At 43.6% G+C, this 21,299-nt stretch overlaps 1 protein-coding gene across 2 annotated transcripts in view; it reads left to right on the top strand.

Moving 5' to 3' along the window:
• Positions 1-18,239: 18,239 nt before the first annotated feature.
• The window catches only part of WDR11 (WD repeat domain 11), a 68,740-nt gene continuing 65,680 nt past the window's right edge, over positions 18,240-21,299 (top strand). For both annotated transcript variants that reach the window (XM_043597716.1, XM_043597717.1), the window contains exons 1-2: positions 18,240-18,388; positions 19,221-19,332. In XM_043597716.1, coding sequence (XP_043453651.1) covers positions 18,303-18,388; positions 19,221-19,332 — 198 coding nt within the window. In that variant the 5' untranslated portion in view covers positions 18,240-18,302. The remainder of the gene's footprint in view (positions 18,389-19,220; positions 19,333-21,299) is intronic.

The raw sequence follows: 21,299 nt of genomic DNA on the forward strand, positions 1-21,299 counted from the left end.
CAAAGTGGACCTAACTTTGTAAGAAAAGAGTATGAATTTCTCCTTCAGCTAGTTTGAAAACATTTGGGCAGAGTTCAAAGTCAACAATGACTCTTGGCTCTGGAGTTCTGCATTCTAGCATGGGTGGGCAGGGTTTCCCTGGTTGCTCAGCTCTTAGATTAGATTAAGTTGAGTGTTTTGTGAAGCATCAAAGACCCAACGTTTCTCAAAAAAATGCCAAGAAGACTCTTGTTTCCCAGGCAACAGCTATTGCTGTCCTTTAGCTGGCTCCCCACAAATTAATCATGAATATAAATGAAAGTGTTTCTCAAGGTAAGTGACTACCACCCCGCTCTGCCTGTTGAGATAGCACTGGAAAAAGAAAAAAATAGAACAAGGTCTTAAAAAATATCAATGGTGCAACTCAAAGCTAAGTGTCCACAGTATAGCCGAGTGGCTATAACACTGGTCAGAAGAGGGTCTGCCAAACCCGAATACTATAGAAGCACACACTGCCTTCACAGGAGCCGGATGCTTCCAGGTAGGAGGCAGTGTGCTTTCTGCATTTCATGCCATTCTAGCAGAGAGTGTGGACTGCTCGTTGGCTCTTTTCAAAGAATGCTTTCAGGAGCTGCTTGTACCAGTATTTTATGCTATAGTTTAACTTTTGAAGTGTGTCTTCTTTCCAAGGTCAAAACATGTCAGTTTGAGTGCATTAGGCTGCAGTAACAGAAAATCAACTCAAACTGGATTAAACTAGAGATCTATTGTTTACGTGAGAGGAAATCCAAAGACGGGTGGGCTTTGGGTGGGTTGACGTAATCAGGCTCATAATATAATTGAGACCCAGGCTCTCTCTGTGATTCTGCTCTGTTGTTTATAGTCAACTGCGTCCTAAAGCTGGCTTTCCTCCTCATGATAAGGTGGCTTCTAGCAACAACCAGGCTATGTTCTCCCTGTTCATATCCACAGGACAAAGAGAGAGCAGCTTCTGGAAGCCTTTCAGAGGAGCTCCTTTCAGAGGAGCAAAGAAGAATGTTACCAGAAATTTCCAGCAAAAAAATTATATTTCATTAACCAGAAGCATATCACATGCTCCTTCCTAACTACCTCCTGGTGAGGAGGAAGGAACCCCACTTGGACCAATCAGGCACATGCCTAGACCCAAAGGTGGTAAAGGCAGTTTATCCTGACTTATTAGGATTATTTGGGAAGGGGTAGATAGCTGAATCAAGTCTGAGTGCTATTAGAAAAGAACACAGGAAAAATACATAGCTAGGCAGTCATATATTTAGCTAATGATAACCAGCCAGAAGTTCGAATAACTCATTTTCCTTTCTAGGTTGGCATTTCATTACAAATATCTTTCTTTTTCAATTCTTCAAGTCCCACCTCTCTGTCTGTTGTGGATGGAATGTTTGTGCTTCTCCAAAATTCTTATATTGAAATCTTAACCTCCAGTGTGATGGTATTAGGGGGCAGAACCTTTGGGAGGTGCTTAGGTCATGAGGGTGGAATGCTCTAGAAGACACATGGGAGAGTTTGCCCTTTCTCTCTATTACTTCTAAAGATTTTTTTTTCATACAGGTATCAGAAAGTATGCAGGATAATACAACAAGCACTCACATACCACCATTTAGAATTTTCTAAGTACTAGTTCAGATCTTTTCCTTTGATCAGAAAAATAAATGGTGATGATGGATAACACTGAGGCTTCCTTTCCCATTCCTTCTTCCCAGACCGAGTACGACTGTGAATTTGGTGAGTATAATTCCAGTCCATTGTTTGGGATCCATATACAGAGTTGGGTTTTGGTTTTTTTTAATCATTTTTTGAAGCCCACTTAAGTTTGTGTCTTGTTTCCTCAGCCAGGCTTTAAGGCCTTTGAGCAGTGGGAAAACAACATTTATTGAAAGCTTACAACATGCCCGACACCATCCTAAATACTTCACATACATCATCCCCTTTAATCTTCATGGTAGCCCTATTCTTTGGGCACTATCATTATTTCATATCTATAGATGAGGAATTAGAGGTGCAGATGGGCCCAAGGTCACGTACCTAATCAGTGACTGAGGAAGCCTATGCGCATGCTCACTGTGTGGACTGCCTCCCCTCCCTTTTACTTCCTGCCTGTTGACACAGCTGTAACAAAATACGAGAGACCAGGTGGCTTATAAACAATAGGATTTATTCCTCCAGTTCTGGGTGGGAACTCTGAGGTCAGGGTGCCAGCTTGGTGAGGTGAGTCGAAGGCCTCCTTCTGAGTTGTAGATTTCTTGCTGTGTGTTCAACATGGCAGGGAGGGGGGGGGGGGGAGCTAGCTCTCTGAGGTCTTTTTTATAAGGTACAATCCCATTGATGAAGCGTCCACCCTCATGACCAGATCACCTCCCAAGGGACCCACCTACTACTAATACCATCACATTGGGGGTTAAGTTTCCAACATATGAATGAGGGGGGCACATAAGCAAACAGACCATAGCACTGCCCCTCACCTTGAGCCCTTGCACCAGTATCCTGTCATGCTAACCTCAGGCTGTAATGTTATCCCGGCTCATCCTCTCGGCCTCAGAGGTCTTGACACACTAGGTTGATTCTTTTTTTCCTCAGATGGAGTGAACTAGAAAAGAAAATCTGAAGGGGATGCTTGTTACTTAGAGCGCCCTTTGTGGAATCTTCCTCATCAACAAGGACCACACAGTGGGGCTCCCATGCTAGGCTTTGAGGGTGAGGGGTCCTAGAGGCGCTATAGGTCCTCCTGACTCCTGGCTTCACACCAGGCTGGCCGTCATTGGGTGCTTCTATCTACGTGTCAAAATGCGCAAGGCAGAAAATGGATTAATTTTAGGTATATCCCGTGAGAGTAACATCAATTAACATGTCATTTTGATAATGTTGAAACCGTATTATAATTAATATATACAGTATGTATACTAAGTAGAACATCTAACACTTTTATGGAGCTTTCCATATGCCACATGTTCTAAGCAGGTATGAACCCATTCAGTCTTCACAACAATCTTAAGAGGAAGCTGATCCCTATTTACAGATAAGAGAACTGAAGTGCAGGGCAATTAAGAAATATATGTTTATAAAGGTACTCACGTAATGAGTTCAACAAATCATGGGTGCCCACTGGAGGCTGAAGATCGAAAGATGCATAAGGCTAGTTTCTGTCCTTACGATTTTATTCATTCATCCACCCGCAAAGAGTTATGCATTATGTCTGTCACTGATCTAGTCCTTGAATAAATTAAGAGATAGATTCCCTTACAACTGGGTGGGAAGGCACTCGATAAAGATAGGAACAATAAAAACGATGAACATGCGCTATGGTGTCAGTAGTGATGGGAGCTCTGGAGGGAACATGGCAGGTAGGGGAGTCAAACATGAAGGGCTCATCTTCTCGGTGCTGGGAGGGGCCTCTGAGGAGCAGAACTTTCTAGGTAGCTAGAGCAGACTGTCAAACCTAGGTCTTCCAGGCTCTAAAACCCACATCCTTAACTGCTCCACCATACTCCTGTTTACAGCAAAGTATAAAACATATTGCATTAAATCTTCCACATCTCATATTCTCTCCCGCCACCCCCCCCCCCCCTACACTACTGTGGAAGTGTTTAGTTATGCCCTATGCCCAGGCTTTGTTGGTCAGCGTTATGAGGGGCCATAGTGATTTACTAGGCACAGCCTTTACGTAAAAGATGCTCAGAAGTTATCTCTGAGGGACTGAGAGTTGGTGTCAGTGCAGGTAGAGGGGGGTTGAATTGTGTCGAATTTTCTGAAAGCTGACTTGAATTTTGTGGGCTGTGCTTACCATATGCTGCAAATGAGCACCATGAGGTCAGCAGTGTCCTCCAACCAGGCTGGTAGAAACAATTCTATTTTAGATTCAGAGTGTCTTAGATCATGCCGGGAAGACCTGGACCGAGAGCAAACTTGACAGGTGCCCTCCGCCTTATATTCCTAGTTGTTCTGAACTGTGCAAAGATTAGTCAAGAAATAACTGAGTGGTACACATTTGAACAACTTTGTGTGTCTGCCACTTGCCGGTTTGGGTTGAGGTTTTAGGGTAGAGATTATACACATCTCTTTGGGAAGGAAGGCTCTTTTCAAGAACTAGGGATCATGTTCATAAAACCCTAGTATAAGGGCCCCTGCCTGTGACTGCAGCTCAGCAGAAACCCCGTGTGCTTTCTCTTCTTCCTGAGCCCCAGGCTTTGCAACTTGCTACTCTGTTTTGCCCTGTGGAATCTCCGAAACCTGGGGACAGCCCACATCTCCTCCCTCTGGGAAAAAACTCTTTTCTTGGAGTCAGGCTACTTCTTAAACGTCTGTTCAGCCCTGGAAGGGATCTGAGATGTGGGGCAACCTATGGGCCTCGGACTAGGTCACTGTTGGGTCTCCAGCACAGCTCAACATCGGCCTCATCCTGCTTCTGCTCACCCCTTTACACAGGTGTTGATCTCTGATAAATATCTCGTTGGCCAAACTCTGTCACGGCGTCTGCTTTAGGAAGACCCGGTGTGCAGCAGACATCAATGAAGGCTTCCAGGAGAAGTGTCTCTTCTGGTTGAGTGCGGAAGGACTGATAGAACCAGGCAGAAGAATGAGGGAAGGAGGCAACAGCATGTGAGAGTTCATACAAGTTCAGTTCTGGTATCATCGAGGCCTCCTCTTGCTCTGTGTTGAAGGCTGTATTGCTAGCATATGGCAGAAAATGCAGTTGACTCAATCAGTTAATGAATATTGAGATGGCGTCACAGGAGTATTGGGGAGAGATATATGGGTAGACATCTACGACTGGACCCGGAATATGAGAGTATTTGTGCCTCATCAAAAGTTACCCTCTGTGACAGAGGCTCTTGGAGGTAGAGGGAGGTAATGGGGAAAGGGCCCTAAGGATGTCAGCTGACTTCCTTCCTCAGCCAGCCCAGAGCCTGCTCGTGAAGCAGAGGCTCTGTTTGGGCTCAAGAACGTGAACTTCCTCTCTCTGGTGTTGACCGTGACACCGCTGGTGCCGCCGGCACAATCTGATATCAGCAGTAACCAAACCTAAAAAGCCACTAGGGGATAACAAGCCGGCAGTAGGTTAACTGCGCCAGGTTCGTTCCATCATGGAAGAGCAGAGGTTTTCCCTCCCTGGAACAGGCCTCTTGCTGAACTTGGAGTTGCTCTCCTGGCCCAGCAGGCTTCTGCCAGGGCCAAACTCCATGTCTTACCAGATGCATTTTGGCAGCCCACGCGGCATAACTTGTGTTCAAGGAGCTCCCTTCTTGGTGAGAGAAGTGCCCTTGGGAGATACCAGTCTTAGGGGCCATTGTCCCATCTGCAACCCAGGGTTCTGCTAGTTTGGAGAAACGGGAGCTGAGTATAATGTCAGTGTGAACCACAAGAAAATGATCAGATGCGACCACTTGTTGATCAAGAAGAATGGCACTTTCATATGATTCAGTCCAGAAACTGGTGGGATTTGGATGAACCCTCCCTGTGGGTGGGCACTGTTCTACTTGGAGTTATGACAGGGAGTGGACCTACTTGCCAGGAGCCATTATTCGTAAGCATAAGTAGAGGAGGAAGTGTGCATGGGCACCCAGCATAACCGAGCAGGGTGCGTCAGTCAGAGAATGTTCTTCGTGGTGGTTGCTGTGGACCAGAGTCCACCGTGCGGAGGGAGTCTTGTGGCAGAGAGAGAGATGTCTACACCTGGTGGCACCAGCAGTGGCGTGGGGCCAGCTGGGGAGCAGTGCAGTCCTGGGCAGATTGCTGGCATGCTTTGGGGTAAGCTGCTCCTCCTTCACATTCCTAGTCAAACCTGGTTTTCCTGTTTTCTAGCGAGTGTACTAGTTTTCCGATACTCTTGGAACAGTCTCTTTTCTGGTAAGCCACGCGGTCGGTTTTGTTCCTTGCAAGTCAACATGTTAACAAATCTACGTCTTGGGCCATATGTTTTACAAATGGCTTCTAGATAATGGATTTTATCAATGTCTTGACAGTGTAAGAACTCACTTGTCGAGTAGCCCAGGTCAGCAGTGGGCTCTAAAGAAGAGGCCTCACTTCTTTGATTCATTTCTTCTTATTTATCTTTTCTGATCTAGAAAAGAAATTTACTATGGTATCAATGTGTGTTTTTCAGAACTATCCATTTAATTTAGCCTTTCAAGTTATATATACATATATATATGGTACTTAAAATTTTTTTAATATTTCCATACCTACAATTCAGTCCTATTCTTCTATTATTTGTATTTTTTCTTCACTGTTTTGTCTTCAAGATTTGCTAAAGAGTAATCCATATACTTTTTTTTCAAAAGAATATTGCTTTGATTTATTAATTATACTCTTTTTCTACTCTATTTCTCTTTTGTCTTTATTATATCCTTCTGTTTGGTGGAAAGAGTTTATGTTTCTTTCCTAATGCCCCAAATAGAATGCTTAATTTGCTCATTTCTCTCTCTCTCTCTCTCTCTCTCTCTCTCTCTGTAGCAATAAGAGGTGAATGAATCTGGATCCACTCAATAAGCATGTATTGAGAGCTGCTATGTGACGGGCAGAGAGCTAGGTAGAAAAAGGCATAATATGAATAAGACATGAATATGTGTCCCCAAGAGGTCAGGGGAAGGGAACAGGCATATTAAAAGAAACTTTTAAAATGATATGAATATTATCATTAGATGCGATTAATAGAAACTTTTGTCTCTTGTATACGTGTTTGTATTTACCAATATTTCAATGATACATTTTAAAAATTTACCAATATTTCACTCATGAACACATGCTACTTATATAATGAGAAGAACATAGGAAATACCCTTTTTTAAAAGAAAAAATACGACAGTGTGAAAATGGTGAATCTGGAGATTCCAGAAAGACCTCCCCGAGAGGAAGATACCAGATCTGATTTTTCAAGAGAGGAGGAAGAGCCAGTCAAAGAAAGACGACTCGGTGTCTCAGACAGAAGGAACAGGGTAAGCAAAGACCCAGCAGTGGGAGACAAGAGACATGACCTTGGTTGACAGTGAGGTCCACGAAGCACCTCACTGCTGTAGCCCCAGCAATGATGGACAAGTAAGATGGCCACCAGCTGGCCCCGTAGCACCAGCCCTGGCAAATGCTTTGCGAACACGTGTGACATTGAATGAGGATGCATGAGGGAGGGAAGGGGGAGAAGGGCAGTGGTCAAGGGAGAGCATTGCCCTGGAGGATAGACTTGATGGAGGTGAGCATCGGGATACAGTTTTCAGAGCATAAGGGAAATGTTTTACACTACCTGAAACACTGTTTTAGAAGAAAAGGTACTGTTCAGGGATGGAGAATTTCCCCTACAGTTTAAAATCTGATGTTGTGTTATTATCACTTCCTTGAATCATTAAATTTCATAGTAAAGCACCTACTACCTCCTGTTGTAGATTAATGAGCCCTAATGCAAATTCTACAATGGCAGTATAACCCCGACACGAACATATTACCATGTAAAGACTGTTCTTATGGGCTAACTAAAGCAGGGAAGCGATGGATTCCTCAATCATAGACACCATAAACGTCTTCGATAATGGTTGCTCTATTCACCCTCTCTGTTCGGGCTCTCAGCAGTAACTCACATCCCCCACTTCCAGAGCCCCCAGAGAGCGCTCAGCTAGGAAAGGCAAGACTTAAAATGAGAACATTTTAATATCACTGCCATTTACCACATGGCAAGTTATGGTCGGAGCTAAAACATTTTATATATATATTTTATATTTGTGATTTTATACATATACATATATATGTATAACATATCTAATCAGAAGCACGAATTTCCATTTACCAAACTGCTTCTCAATAAACCGCATTATTTAGCTCATCAAGCTTTATAGAATGCTCCTTTCTACAATTATCCAAGAATCCTAGTGGTTCTCCCTTTTAAAAATGTTTTAAGTGAAATTTCAGCCTGATCCTGCAGAGAATTGACTTTTATAACTGCTACATTCTGCCATGAGAAGATTAATGACCGTCTTCCTTCTCTACTGTCTGTTGAAACCCTTCATGCAAATGAGACAGATGTGACACATAGCGAAGTCAGATGTGACTTTCCTTGGCTGGAAACCCCTGAGCATTAACTTGGCCCTCAAGAGAGCATCCTTCAGAGGAAGGGGCCAAGTTGTCATTAATTGGCTTGTTTGGCAAGCACCCAGCTAGGTGCGTCTTGAGGCAGATGCGTGGGTCTGGTGGCCGTCCCTGGCTACCTGAACCAGTCTCCCAGCTGTGGGGCTGAATGACTGACATCTAGGTGAGGCTGTGAAGCCCAGGCTCCCTGCAGGGTCCATGTAGACAGTGAGTGCAGACTCTGGGATTCAGCTCCTACTATACCAAAGCCCTCTTGGGAACTTGAGCAGACCACTGAGAGAAGCAGGGTGAGAGGGGAGGAGGGCTGGCACCTCCCAGGGCTGGCACCTGGCTCATCACCTGAGGACTTCAAAAATGGCTCCTTTTCATTAGCTTCTGTGACTGACATCAGGCCTAGACGCAGCGATGCCGCCACCGATCTAGAACACCGTGTTGTCAAATGGAAATGAGGCAGTCAAGCAATGAAAGACATGCTTTTATCATATGAAAGGGGCATACAGTGGGCAGCGCGTTCTATTCCATTAAAAACTGTTAAATTTCTGTATTACAAAAAAAAAATCACAAAATAAAGGGCAGATTAAATTAGGAAAATATTTGCAAATGATCGTATCTGGTTACTGAGGGGAAAATATTTACAAATGATTGTATCTGGTTATTGAGTGGGAAAGAGAAGAGTAAAAATATCACCTATAGTATGATCTCAATTTTCTGAAAAATAAAACGTATGCATTTTAAAAGGAAGACATAGTCACTTACAAGAAGCCAACTACCAGTGACCATATACTTAATTTTTTTTGTCTTTATGCTTTTCTGAAACTTCCATGCTTTCTACAATAAGCATTTATTTGTTTTATGATTTAGAAATTTTTAGCAAAACAAAGATAGTTATACTCACTCCTGCGAATGATAGAATTAAAACCAACTATAAGCATAAAGATATTTACTGTAGTTTTTTATCTTCATTATTTAAAAAATTGGAAATAGGGGGCTCAGTCAGTTGAGCATCCGACTTCGGCTTAGGTCATGATCTCGCAGTTCGTGAGTTCGAGCCCCGCGTTGGGCTCTGTGCTGTCGGTGCAGAGCCTGCTTCAGATTCTCTGTCCCCCTCTCTCTCTGCCCCTCCCTCCTCTCAAAAATAAACATTTAAGAAAATGGAAATAACTTATGTATCAGGCAAGGAAGGGTAGACTAGCTAAATAAATCCACTCTACCAAATATTGTGAAATCATTCAAATGATAATGATGACTACATAAATATTATAAATATAATTTTGATAGAATGTTCAAAGGAAAAGATTGACAAGATGTATGTGTATTACACAACTATGTGAAATACATCTTCATTTGAACAACTGCGAGAAAATGTGTAAATAAAAATAAAAACATTAGCAAATGAAAGTTACAGATACATTTCTAAAAATTATATTGTTCTTCATATTTCAAAAGAGTAAAGCAAGATAGTTCTGAACAAACACTTTTGGTACAGGTCTCAGTGCTGTGAGCCCCCTTGGTTTTCTGCTGTCATCTCAGCCTCTTGATTCAGCCTGTCCACACTCAAGCTTCATTACAGGGTAGATTTGAATTATAAGTCGTTCATCTGCCCTGGGCAGAAACACAAGTATAACACTCAGAGATTCAAAGTTCACAGAAGAAAACTGGCATTTATTTTTAATTGCAACAATTAGTAGATTCTGTGAAAGACCAGACGACATCAAAAAGTCCTTAAACCTGTCAGAGCATCTCACACTCCACTTCCGCCAAAGTTCAAGCTCGTTAAGAGAAGAAATCAATAGAATCATTTTTCCCCCCAGAAATCATGGTCATATGCCAGATACAATCTTGTTAGGTTAATCTAGTTTATGAAATGCTGTTCTATGACCACATTGTTAAAGGCACTGTTTACTTGGACTAATAAAATTGATGAAGAAATCAAATAAGAAAGCCGTCTCTAGTTTATTCTTCCTTTCAAAAAACAGCCAATAACTGGATGAACACACACTGACAGAACCCAAGCGGCCTCGGAATGAGATATGCTGGCAGGTCAATTATGGAGACCAGCTGGAAAGAGATAAAGGGCCAGAATGGGCCACTGAGAGGCAAAGGGCGACATGGGTCCTCATCCTTAATAGCCAGGACAGCCATTATTACATTGGAGAATCTTATATGCAGTATTTTTATGCCCTAAAATCACCCACAGTCACAGGGCTCAGGGTGGCCGGGCCAGACCAGAGCTCTCGCCTGCCTGACTGTCTAACTGTAAAGCACTCCTGATCTGAGCATCCAACCACCCCTCCTGTGCTGACCGTGTAAGAGAAGCACATCCCTCACATGACCTACCTGGAAGAAATCCATTTCATCAGGACTGCGCTTCTCAGAAACATCCTTTAGTCAGGTAAACCTCAAATACACTGTCAGCGTGGAGCCCGGCGTGGGGCTTGAACTCAGGAACCATGAGATCATGACCTGAGCTGAAACCAAGAGTCAGAAGCTTAACCAACTGAGCCACCCAAGCTCCCCGTACGTGTAGTATGTATACATGAAAGGAGATCAGTAAGGACAGTAGCCAAATAATCAGATTGATGATCCTTCTCAACAAAGTAAGGGGTGGGCAGAAGGTGTTTAAGGAAAAATCCGAGGAAAGTTGAATAGATACTAAGTCTAGGCTATCAGCCCGGAATTCCCTCCCATTTGGCCAGTCACCCACTCCCCTTCTGACTTTGCCCACATCACTGGGTGCCTTTCTTTTCAAATGTTTTGACTGTGCTAAGTGTGCACTCCCAGGCCTCATTCCATCCCCTGGAGAATTTCACAACCATCCCTACATTTGATGTGGAGCAGCTCTGTATCCTGGAAGATGCTGGGGTTTGGAGTGAGAAGACCTGGTGGAGGTTCCCCTATGCCACTGGCCGGAAGTGTGATCTTGGGTAAGTCACTGATCCTGTTTGAGGCCAAGTTCCTTCATCTAGAACATGGGGTTGGTGATACCCACCACTAACAAAACAGGTTTAGTTTGGAATTCAAGTGCTTTTGTTTAAATAATAAAGAAATGATCAAGTTAGAATATCAATGTTCTAGGGGCACCTGGGTGGCTCTGTTGGTTAAGCATCCAACTTTGGTTCAGGTAATGATCTCATGGTTCATGAGTTTGAGCCCCACATCGAGCTTCGTGTTGACAGTGTGGAACCTGCTTGGAATTCTCTCTCTCTCTCTCTCTCGCTTTCTCTCTCGCTCTCTTGCTCTCTCTCGCTTTCTCTCTCGCTCTTGCTCTCTGCCCCTCCCCCAACTGTCTCTCAAAATAAATACACTTTGAAATACCAATGTTATAAGGAAAATAACAAGTGCAGTAAAAGTCTTGGCACATATTGGTGCCATAGTTGGTGGGGGGCTGAGCAACCAATGTCCAGAGAAGGTTTTGAGTGAGGACACAGCCTGAGAACGGCACTCAAGGGATCTAGGCCTGGAAGAGACACTAGGTAACATCATTCTGAAAGGCATTCAGGCTGTAGACCCCCCCTCATTTAGAAGCCAATCCCTGGTGGGGCGGGGGGCTGGGTGGTTCAGTGGGCTAAGTGTCTGACTCTTGATTTTGGCTCAGGTCATGATCTCACAGTTCATGGATCCAAGTCCTGCATCAGGCTCTGCACTGACAGCTCAGAGCCTGCTTGGGATTCTGTCTCCCTCTCTCTCTGCCCCTCCCCTGCTCGCTCTCTCTCTCTCTCTCTCTCTCAAAATAAGTAAATAGGTGTTAAGAAAAAATAAATAATAAAGCCAATACCTGTGACCACCAGAGGTGAGACCCAAGCAGCATTTGGTGCAGTAGGCAGGATGTGGTTTACAGGACTGCTGTCCCTACCTATGGCTCCTGGTGGGGAGCACAGGTCAGGGCTTACCTGACAGCTCAAACAGCCTATGTCTTTGGCTGTGTGACACCCTCACCTTTTAGAAAGTGTTGATTTGGCCCCTGTAGCCAACTTCAGCATGGTCTGTCCAGAGCTGTGATTTCCAAACACTGTCTGATGTATTCACTGTGGAGACCCGGTAAGGCTTTGTTTAAAGCTGGCCACTGTGGTTTTGGTGTCCTGATGACGGACAGCAAATTCAACTCCACTTTCATCCAAATTCTTATTGCTACTTCTCTTGCCAGGTGCACCTTAAAGAGGGAAGAGCTTTCTTCAAATGCAAGGTGTTACAGCTTCGATGGGCCAGTGCCGTCAATGAAAACAGGAGGCCTAGATTTATTCCCCAAACTCTGTGAGGTGCTTAGGAATCTAAGTGTTATGTTGGGCTTTTAAAATATGTTGTCTAAGGTAATGCTTTTAATCATCTAAGAACAGTTACTCCTCTCCCTGTAAATAATAAAAGAAAAGAAAAGGAAGTTTAATGAGGTCAAGCAATCTGTCCAGGGTCACAACAAAGGCCCTTATATTACTGATGATAACTGTCCATGACTCTCCCAGGAGAGGAGGGCCAGGAGAAGAAAATCCAGCATGAGAATTAAAGACTGGAAAAGGCTTAGCTAACATGGAAAGTCCTTAGCTCACTGTCTAACACGTGGTTCAAACCTCAACAAATGGGACCCGGTATTAGTAATAGAAAGGCATTAAAAAAGATCTGCGAAGGATTACATACAGGGCATGGTTTCCACAGACTTGTGCACACAGAAGTGCTAGAAGACATTTGGTCAAGTGTGAAGGTCAGGAATTGAGCAGGACTGCCAACAGTGTTCCTGAAGTTGTCCATTATCCTGCCATTTTGAGTGGAATAAGTAAAAACAAAAACACAAGTTAAAGCTGCACAAATGGTGAAATATAAAAGGAAAAAAAAAAGGAAATTAAAAACGATCCACAAATTTTCCCTTCAGTTAATTTCATTATTCCTGGAAGTGTATTGTGTTCTTATACACTTTGTTTTAGCACCGAAATTATGTTCCTTTCCCTTTCCACAATTACGCCAGAACCAGGCCACCACTATCTTTCTTAGTTTTGGAAATAAGATCTTGGCGACAGTCCTTAAACTTATTGGCAATATTTGCTCAACCAAGTGGCTCAGAGTCTATGTTGTCACCTACAGAACAGGAGAATTTTTTTCAAGTCTAATAAGAGACTGTGTCTAGTGTATATAAGAACTTTTATAACTCAGTAGTAAAAAGACAAATAACCAAATTTAAAACTGAGCAAAGGATGGGAATAGGCATTTCTCCAAAGACCATGCATAAACAGCCAATAAGCACATAAAAAGATGCTCAACAGCATTACCATTAGGGAAATACAAATCAAAACCACTTCACATCTACTAGAATGACTATAATAATTAAAAAAAAAGACAGAGATAACTAATGTTGGTAAAGATGATGAGAAATTGGAATTTTTATACTGCTGATGAGAATGTTTCCTCTTTGGGAAACAGTCATTCAGTTCCTCAAGAAGTTAAACATAGAGTTACGACATGAGTCAGCAACTCCACTCCTCAGTATACACACGGGAGAAATGAAGACACGTTCACACAAAAAAGCGTACAGGAATGTTCATAGCAGCTGGAAAGTGGAAACAACACAACTGGTCATCAACAGATGAATGGATAAATAAAAAGTGGTACATTGGAACTATGAAATGTTTTTCGACAATGCAAAGGACTAAAGTACTGACACGTGCTTCAACCTAAACAAATCCTGGAAACATGATGCCAAGAGGAAGAAGTCAGGCACAAATGGCCACGTGGTATATGATCCCATTTATATGAAATGTCCAGAAGAGACATGTTTATGGAGACATGTGGTGGCCTAGGGATGGGAAGGGGGGCAGGCAGGTTGGGGAAATATGGGGAGTGACTGTTAGTGGGTACAAGTTTCCTTTATGAGGCGATGAAAACATCCTGAAACTAATTGTGATGGTTGCAAAGCTCTGGGAACGTCGGCAAATTGTGCAAGTTAAAGAAATGAATTGTAGGGTATATGCATTCTATCTGTATAAATCTGTGTTGTTGTTGCTTAATCCGGTGCTTCCCAGGCAGCTAGAATTCGTTGCACCTGGGCTGTGGAGTGGGTTGTGGCATGGGGGGGGGGGGGGGAGCATGGTACCACCAGTAGTCAGAAGCATGAGTTTTGGAATCAGACTCACCTGGGTTCCAATGCTGGCTCTGCTTTCTGTTGGCCGTGTAACTTCAAATAACTCTGTGAGTCTTAATTTTGTCATCCATAGGACGCTGGTGATCATAATCTTGTGACTTTGAGATGATTAAGTGAGATGATACAGGTAAAAGGTAGATCATCGTATCTGACACGTTATGAGTGTCAGCAGTAAGGTATTGGCTTCAGCTTCATCGTCAACATCTCCATCCGTGCTCAGATCTATTTACCCAGTGCTCTTTTTCTTTTTCTTTTTTTCAAAAAAGTTACTTTAAAAGTTTATTTATTTATTTTGAAAGGGGGGCAGAGGGAGGAGAGAGAGCGAGAATCCCAAGCAGGCCCCTCACTGTTAGCGCGGAGCCCGATGCGGGGCTTGAACTTGCGAACCATGAGATCATGACCTGAGCCGAAGTCACAAGTTCGATGCTTACCTGACTGAGGCACCCAGGTGCCACCGCAGTGCTCTTTCTGATGTGACTTTGGAAAGTTTATGAGGTAAGTGTTCAGTTATCTATGATTTCCATCTTCATCACTTTTCTCTGCTTCCCCCGACCTGAGCGGAATAGCTATCAGAGATATCAGCAATATACACTTGACCCTTGAACAGTGAGGGGCTTGGGGGCCAACCCCCTATGCAGTTGAAAAGCTGCATATAAGTTTTGGATCCCCCAAACTTCACTGCTAATTGCCCACTGTTGACCAGAAGCCTTACCAACAACATAAACAGTTAATTAATACAAATGTGTGTATTTGTATGAATTCTATACTGTATTCTTACAATAAAGTAAGCCAGAGAAAAGAAAATAATTTTAAAAATAATAGTTTATTATTATTATTATTATTGTTATTATTTTGAGAGCAAGAGAGCATGAGCAGGGGAGAGGGGCAGAGGGAGAGAGAGACAATCTTTTTTTAAAATTTTTTTTTGACATTTCATGTATTTTTGAGAGAGAGAGAGACACAGAGCACAAGTGGGGGAGGGGCAGAAAAAGAGGGAGACACAGAATCCGAAGCAGGCTCCAGGCTCTGAGCGGTCAGCACAGAGCCCGATGCAGGGCTCGAACCCACGAACCATGAGATCATGACCTGAGCCGAAGTCAGTTGCTAAACCGACTGAGCCACTTAGGTGCCCTGAGAGAGGTAATCTTAAGCAGGCTCCATGCTCAGCCTGGAGCCTGACATGGGGCTCGATCCCAGGACCCTCGGATCATGACCTGAGCTGAAATCAAGAGTAGGACACTCAACCGACTGAACCACTCAGGTGCCCCAAGAAAAGAAAATATTAAGAAAATCATGAGGAAGAGAAAATACATTTATAGTACTCTATCTGCTGGAAAAAAAAATCTGCATCGAACTTGTGTTGTTCAAGGGTCATCTGTACTCTTATCTCCACCAGCTTTAAAAGAAAGAGAGAAAAATTGTTCTAGTTCAGGGATGCAAATGATATAGCAGTGGAAGGATGCTCTGGGCCCTGTTACCACGCTTTGGAGCTGATGTCTTCTGGCCTGGGCATGGGGTGAAATAAATAGTTTTTCAGGCATGGGAGAGGAGCACAGGTTCTGTCCTATTGAAGAGATCAATAGTCCAGTGCGTCCAATACTCTGTCGCCACACTGGCCAAGACAGATGCTTCAGAGAAGGCCATAGAAACCCATTAACATATTTAATTCACACTTTGTACCATGGGAGACGTATTGCTATCCCAGCCCCGGCTGGTCATCCACCCTTGCCCTGAATATTCAACATTCATGTCCTCAAGGTAGCTTACAGATTTAAACTAGTGAATCCCTCTTCCTCCAAGAGGGTCACTTGCTGCACCTCTCTGTCTGTGAGTGCCATCACTGACTCCTCATTGTCACCTGAAACCTGATTGGCCTTATGCTTATGGCCATTTCAAGCTCCTGCTCCCTTAGTCATTTATTGAGGACCAACTGCATGTCTGAGAAGTGTTTGGCATTGCAGAGAAAGAAAGATTGGAATTTGGTCCCTTTCTCAAAGGAGTTCTAAGTCTACGAGGACGAATTTATTCCCCTGTATTACAGTTGCCTAAAAACGTGTTACTTTCCCTGCTAGACAGAAATGTATGGATAACAATCACGTGGAGTATATATATTGAAATAACACAGAAGAGTGATTTCTCAGAGGTCACTACACAATACGTCGACTTACATCACATTGGCCAGAATTTAGCCTCATGGCTGGATCCAGTTGTCAGGGAAGCTGGGATATATATTCATTGAATGGAGTGAAAATGTGCTCAGATGCAAATTGTGGTTCTGTTTCTATGAAAGAACAGGAGAATGAATTTTGGGAGCCAAGTAGCAATCTCTGTCATAGGAAACATCAAAGATGTGCAATAAAGGGGTGATAAATGTAGACCTATGGGTATTGGCACCTCTGGATGCCCCCAAAAGCATCAGTAGGGAAGGATGTGGGGCGGGAAGGGAAGCAGCAACACTTGCCAGAGAGCGACTAGAAGGAAAAAGGAGTTCATTGGCTTTAACAGCTGAGATGGTATTGGAGGTGATCTTTGAGAACATTGTTTTCTAAGAGCGATAAGATGGACACAAAAATTACCAATGGTTTTGTACCTTGTGTTGAATGCATTGGGGAAAAAAGAGACATCTACAAAAATTATTCCTGGAAAGAAATCATGTCGAATCTTACAGTAAAGGGCATGGCAAAGACTCAAAATAAAGTCAGGGCTGTTAAGAGAGTCGCTCTGAACAGAGTGGAAAAGGTCATGGAATGGAAGTGGTAAGACCTGGGCATCTCTCCTGTTTGAATCTTCAGAATACCAGGAACTTTTGACTTTTGTCAGTCGCAACTTCACCACCTCCGGGAATACAGCCTTCTATTTTGAGCCAAAATAAAAAGAATGCAACACTTGTTAGCTACATAGCCGATCGTGTATCAGATGGTCAGCGTAAACTCTGCCAGCACCAAGTTTAATTCTTTCAAAACAAGCTATGGAACCTTGCTGTTTTCCCCTTTATAAGAGTGCACTCTGGCTCCCTGGCAATTTAGAGCATATTTTTGATCTGAGTGGATCCTATGTCCCATGGATTACAATCCCTAAAACCCCAAATAAATAAATGCTTTAGTTGCTTTACAAACCTCTTCTTGCTGATCAACAGTGCAGATGATGTGCTGAGCACAGAGGAGAGAGAGAGAGAGAGAGAGAGAGAGAGAAAGAGAGAGAGAGAGAGAGAGGTGGAGTTTGATTTAAAGGAGAGCCGCAGAGGAAAAACTGCACAATGAAAGCCACCCCAACAAGCCCGCAAATTGACAGGTGGCCTCAGGGGTAATGTATTGTTTGAAATATTTTCAAGACCAGATACGCAGTGTTCTCCATATTTAGAAATTGTGTATATTAGAGCCATTCATCTCATCCATGCTTTTTTAATTTTTATTAAAAAAATTTTTTTTAACGTTTATTCATTTTTGAGAGACAGAGGGAGACAGAGCATGACTAGGGAAGGGGCAGAGAGAGAAGGAGACACAGAATCCGAAGCAGGCTCCAGGCTCTGTCAGCACAGAGCCGGACGCAGGGCTCGAACTCACAAACCGCGAGATCATGACCTGAGCCGACTGAGCCACCTAGGCGCCCCTCATCTCATCCATTCTATCCATTTTATATTCCTATATCCCAGTCCTATTCCTATGTTTGTCCTATAAACTTCTTGAGAGCGGGGACAGTTTCTTCTTGGCTACACTGCAGATGCCTAGGACAGGGCTTGGCACTTGGTAGCTGTCCTAAATCAACAGATCAAAGTCAGAAAGGCTAAGTGGGGCTTTCAGCCCTTGCTTTTCACGATTTCCAGCAGGGCACAGAGGCCAATGCTGCCCCCACGGCAAAGCAAACAGACGTCATGGAAAGCAGCCCCGCCCCCACAGGGATAGGCAGCCCGGACCTGGGCGGCCGGACCCTGAAGGAGGCTGAACCTCGAAATCCAAGGTCGTGGGACCTTGCATCCGACGGAACCAAACGGCGGCGCTCAAGGAGCCACCCGGACTCTGCTTGGAACGGAAGCGCAGCGGCCGCCGCTTCCGGGTTGCCGGTGGGCGCCGAGGGCCGGGGTTTCACCGAGGCGATGTTGCCCTTCACGGTGAACTTCAAGGTGTCTGCGCGCACCCTCACCGGGGCCCTCAATGCTCACAACAAGGCGGCGGTGGACTGGTGAGGGCGCCGCGCTCCGAGGCGGCCGGGCTCGGCCAGGAGTGTGTAGGGGAAGGGGAAAGAACGAGAGATTTCACCCCCCTGGTTAATTTGGCCTCGCCAAGCCGGGGGGCTGCCTTCACGCTAGAGACTTTCTTTTCATGCTGGGTTTTTGTTGTTCCTATAAAAGGAGTAAATGCCCCACGGGCGAACCCTCCCTGTGCAAACAGAGTTGCCCCGTTTCTCCCAAATTCTTGCTTTTTGCTCTTTCGCCCCGCACCTTCGCCCCCATCCCCTTCTCGTTTCTTTCCCTCGCCGCTGACCTCCAGCTTGTCTCCCTCCGCCATCAATTCCCCTGCCCACTTTCTCTTCCCCAATTTGTGTCTTCCTTCTGTGTCTTATACCTGTTTCTTACCTGTAGCTATTCAACAGCTTTGCCAGACGAGGCGCCTGTTTCCTTACCTGTCATCTCACCTTTACCTTTTCACTGTAAACCAGCACCGCAACTCCGACCGTGAACCCTGAGGCATAAAGCAAAATTCTGTACGGCACGTTAGCCAGAGGACTGAAACCTCCTGTCTGTCCAGTGTTGCCTTATACATGCTTACGGCTGTATACGCATGTCTCTTAGAAACTTTTTTTTATCCAAGTGAAAAACAAATGTCAACATTTTCAAGTTAGCTAGACGTTTTATTTAAATGAGATAAGGTAAAATACTGACCTTTATGCTTAAATAATAATTTTGTTAATGGTAGTATATATTAGATTTGCGATTTATTTTAGCATGTCTCTTGGCAAGAGAGAACTTAAGTCTTTGTTTTGTACTTAAGTTTTCATGTCACTGTTTTGTTAGGGGCTGGCAAGGCTTAATTGCTTATGGATGTCACTCGCTTGTAGTAGTGATCGATTCCAATACTGCGCAAACTCTTCAAGTTTTAGAAAAACATAAAGCTGATGTGGTCAAGGTAAGTCAAATTCCGCTTTCACCCTATAACGTATTGTCTATTCAGAAGTTTTAAATGCCACTAGATTCTCATCAAGTCATACGTGTAAATGTTGAATAGCTTTTAAATATGATAATTTATCGGGGTATAAATGGCAATCCTAGATGAGCTTTTAGATACTAGCTCTTAGGTGATTTTGAAGCTAATAGTCAACACCAATTCTACCATTTACCAGAATACTTAGTATATGCCAAGATTTGAGCACTTAGCATATGCTAAGCATTTACAGATGAAAGCCCTCAAGCAATTCATTGTCTAATGAGGAACAATGAAAACACAAATACAGTTTGATAAGTGAACTCTGGAAAGACAAAGGAGCTACCTATCACCTAGTTTTGGGATCTGGGGAGAGTCACAGAAGTCTTTCCAGTTTAGGGACTGGTCAGCCGTGGTTAGCAAGTGAGGAATTGGGGAAGAGGCACCCCAGGAAAAAGGAAGGATAGGCACAAAGGTAAGTAGGTGTGTAAAGATGGCTAAAAGTGGGGATATGCTTAAAGGGGTGATCGAAGAGGAGGCAGCCAGAGAAATTCATCCTTCCTGCAAGTGTTTCAAGGTTCTCAAGGAATTAGGATTTTTAAGTAGGCAGTTGATAAGGTCCTGTTGGCATCTTCGGAAAACTTACTCTGGCAGCAGTGCAGGATTTCTTGGAGAAAAGGCAAGATGGGGCAGGGAGATCGTTTAGGAGAGTTTTGCCGTAATTTTAGCAGGAAATTCGAAGGGCCTAAAATTAAGCCAAGGCACGAAGGAGTCCTATTCAGGAGCTGTTTAAGAAGTAAACTTGATAGGGGTGCCTGGGTGGCTCAGTTGGTTTAAGTGTCTGACTCTTGATTTCAGCTCAGGTTATGATCTCAGGGTCGTGGGATTGAGCCCCGCGTGGGACTCTGCATGGACGTGGAGCCTGCTTGGGATTTTCTTTCTCAAAAAAAAAAAAAACAAAACCAAAAAAACTTGATAGCCTTTATAGTAGTCAGTTTAAGGAGAGTCGAAGCTATAGAATGATTCCAAGTTCTCTTTGAATAAGTGAATGATGTTGCTATGACAAGGTGAGTAGGTATGAAATCAGTGAGTTAAATTTTCAACATGCAAAGTCTCAGATGCCTGGTGCATTTGACTTTTGAATTCTAGTGACCTGAAATTTTGGGGGAGAGGATTAGAGCTAGAGGTTTGGAAGTTTTGGTTTGTTTGTTTTTGGTAATAGCTTTATTGAGATACTCCTACCATAAAATTCAGCCACTTATGGTGTACAATATCCATGGTCTTTAATATGTTCATAGAATTGTGTAGCCATCGCTGCAGTTTCATCACTGAATAGAAGCCCAGTACCTATCAGTAGCTGCCTCTAATCTTCCGTTTCCTCATCCCTAGGCATCCAGTAAAATAGTTTCCGTAGATTTGCCTATTCTAGACATCTCATATAAATGAAGTAATAACAATAGGTGGACTTTTGTGCCTAGCTTCTTTCACCTCGCACTCAAGGTTCATCCATGTTTTAGCACGTTTCAGTACTCCGTTCCTTTTTATTGCTAAAGAATATTCCACTCTGAGTATACCACATGTATTGATGGACATATGGGTGTTTCCCACTTTTTAGGTATTAGGAATAATGCTGCTGTGAACATGTACGTACAAGTTTTCATGCAAACATGCGTTTTCATTTCTCTTGGGTGCATACTGGGGAGTGGAATTGCTGACTCATGGTAGCTCTGTGTTTAACTTCTTTAGGAACTTCCAGACTATTTCCAAAGAGGCTGCACCATTTTACATTCCTATTAGCAGTATATGAGGATTCCAGTTTCTCTACATCCTCAGCGATGTTGGTTTTTCTCTGTCCTTTTGATTGTAGCCATCCTCCTGGGTATGAAGTGGTTCTCCTTGTGGTTTTGGCGTGCATTTCCCTAGTGACTAATGATGTTGGACATCTTTTCATC

Source organism: Prionailurus bengalensis, chromosome D2 (assembly GCF_016509475.1).
Source record: "Prionailurus bengalensis isolate Pbe53 chromosome D2, Fcat_Pben_1.1_paternal_pri, whole genome shotgun sequence".
Taxonomy (NCBI): domain Eukaryota; kingdom Metazoa; phylum Chordata; class Mammalia; order Carnivora; family Felidae; genus Prionailurus; species Prionailurus bengalensis.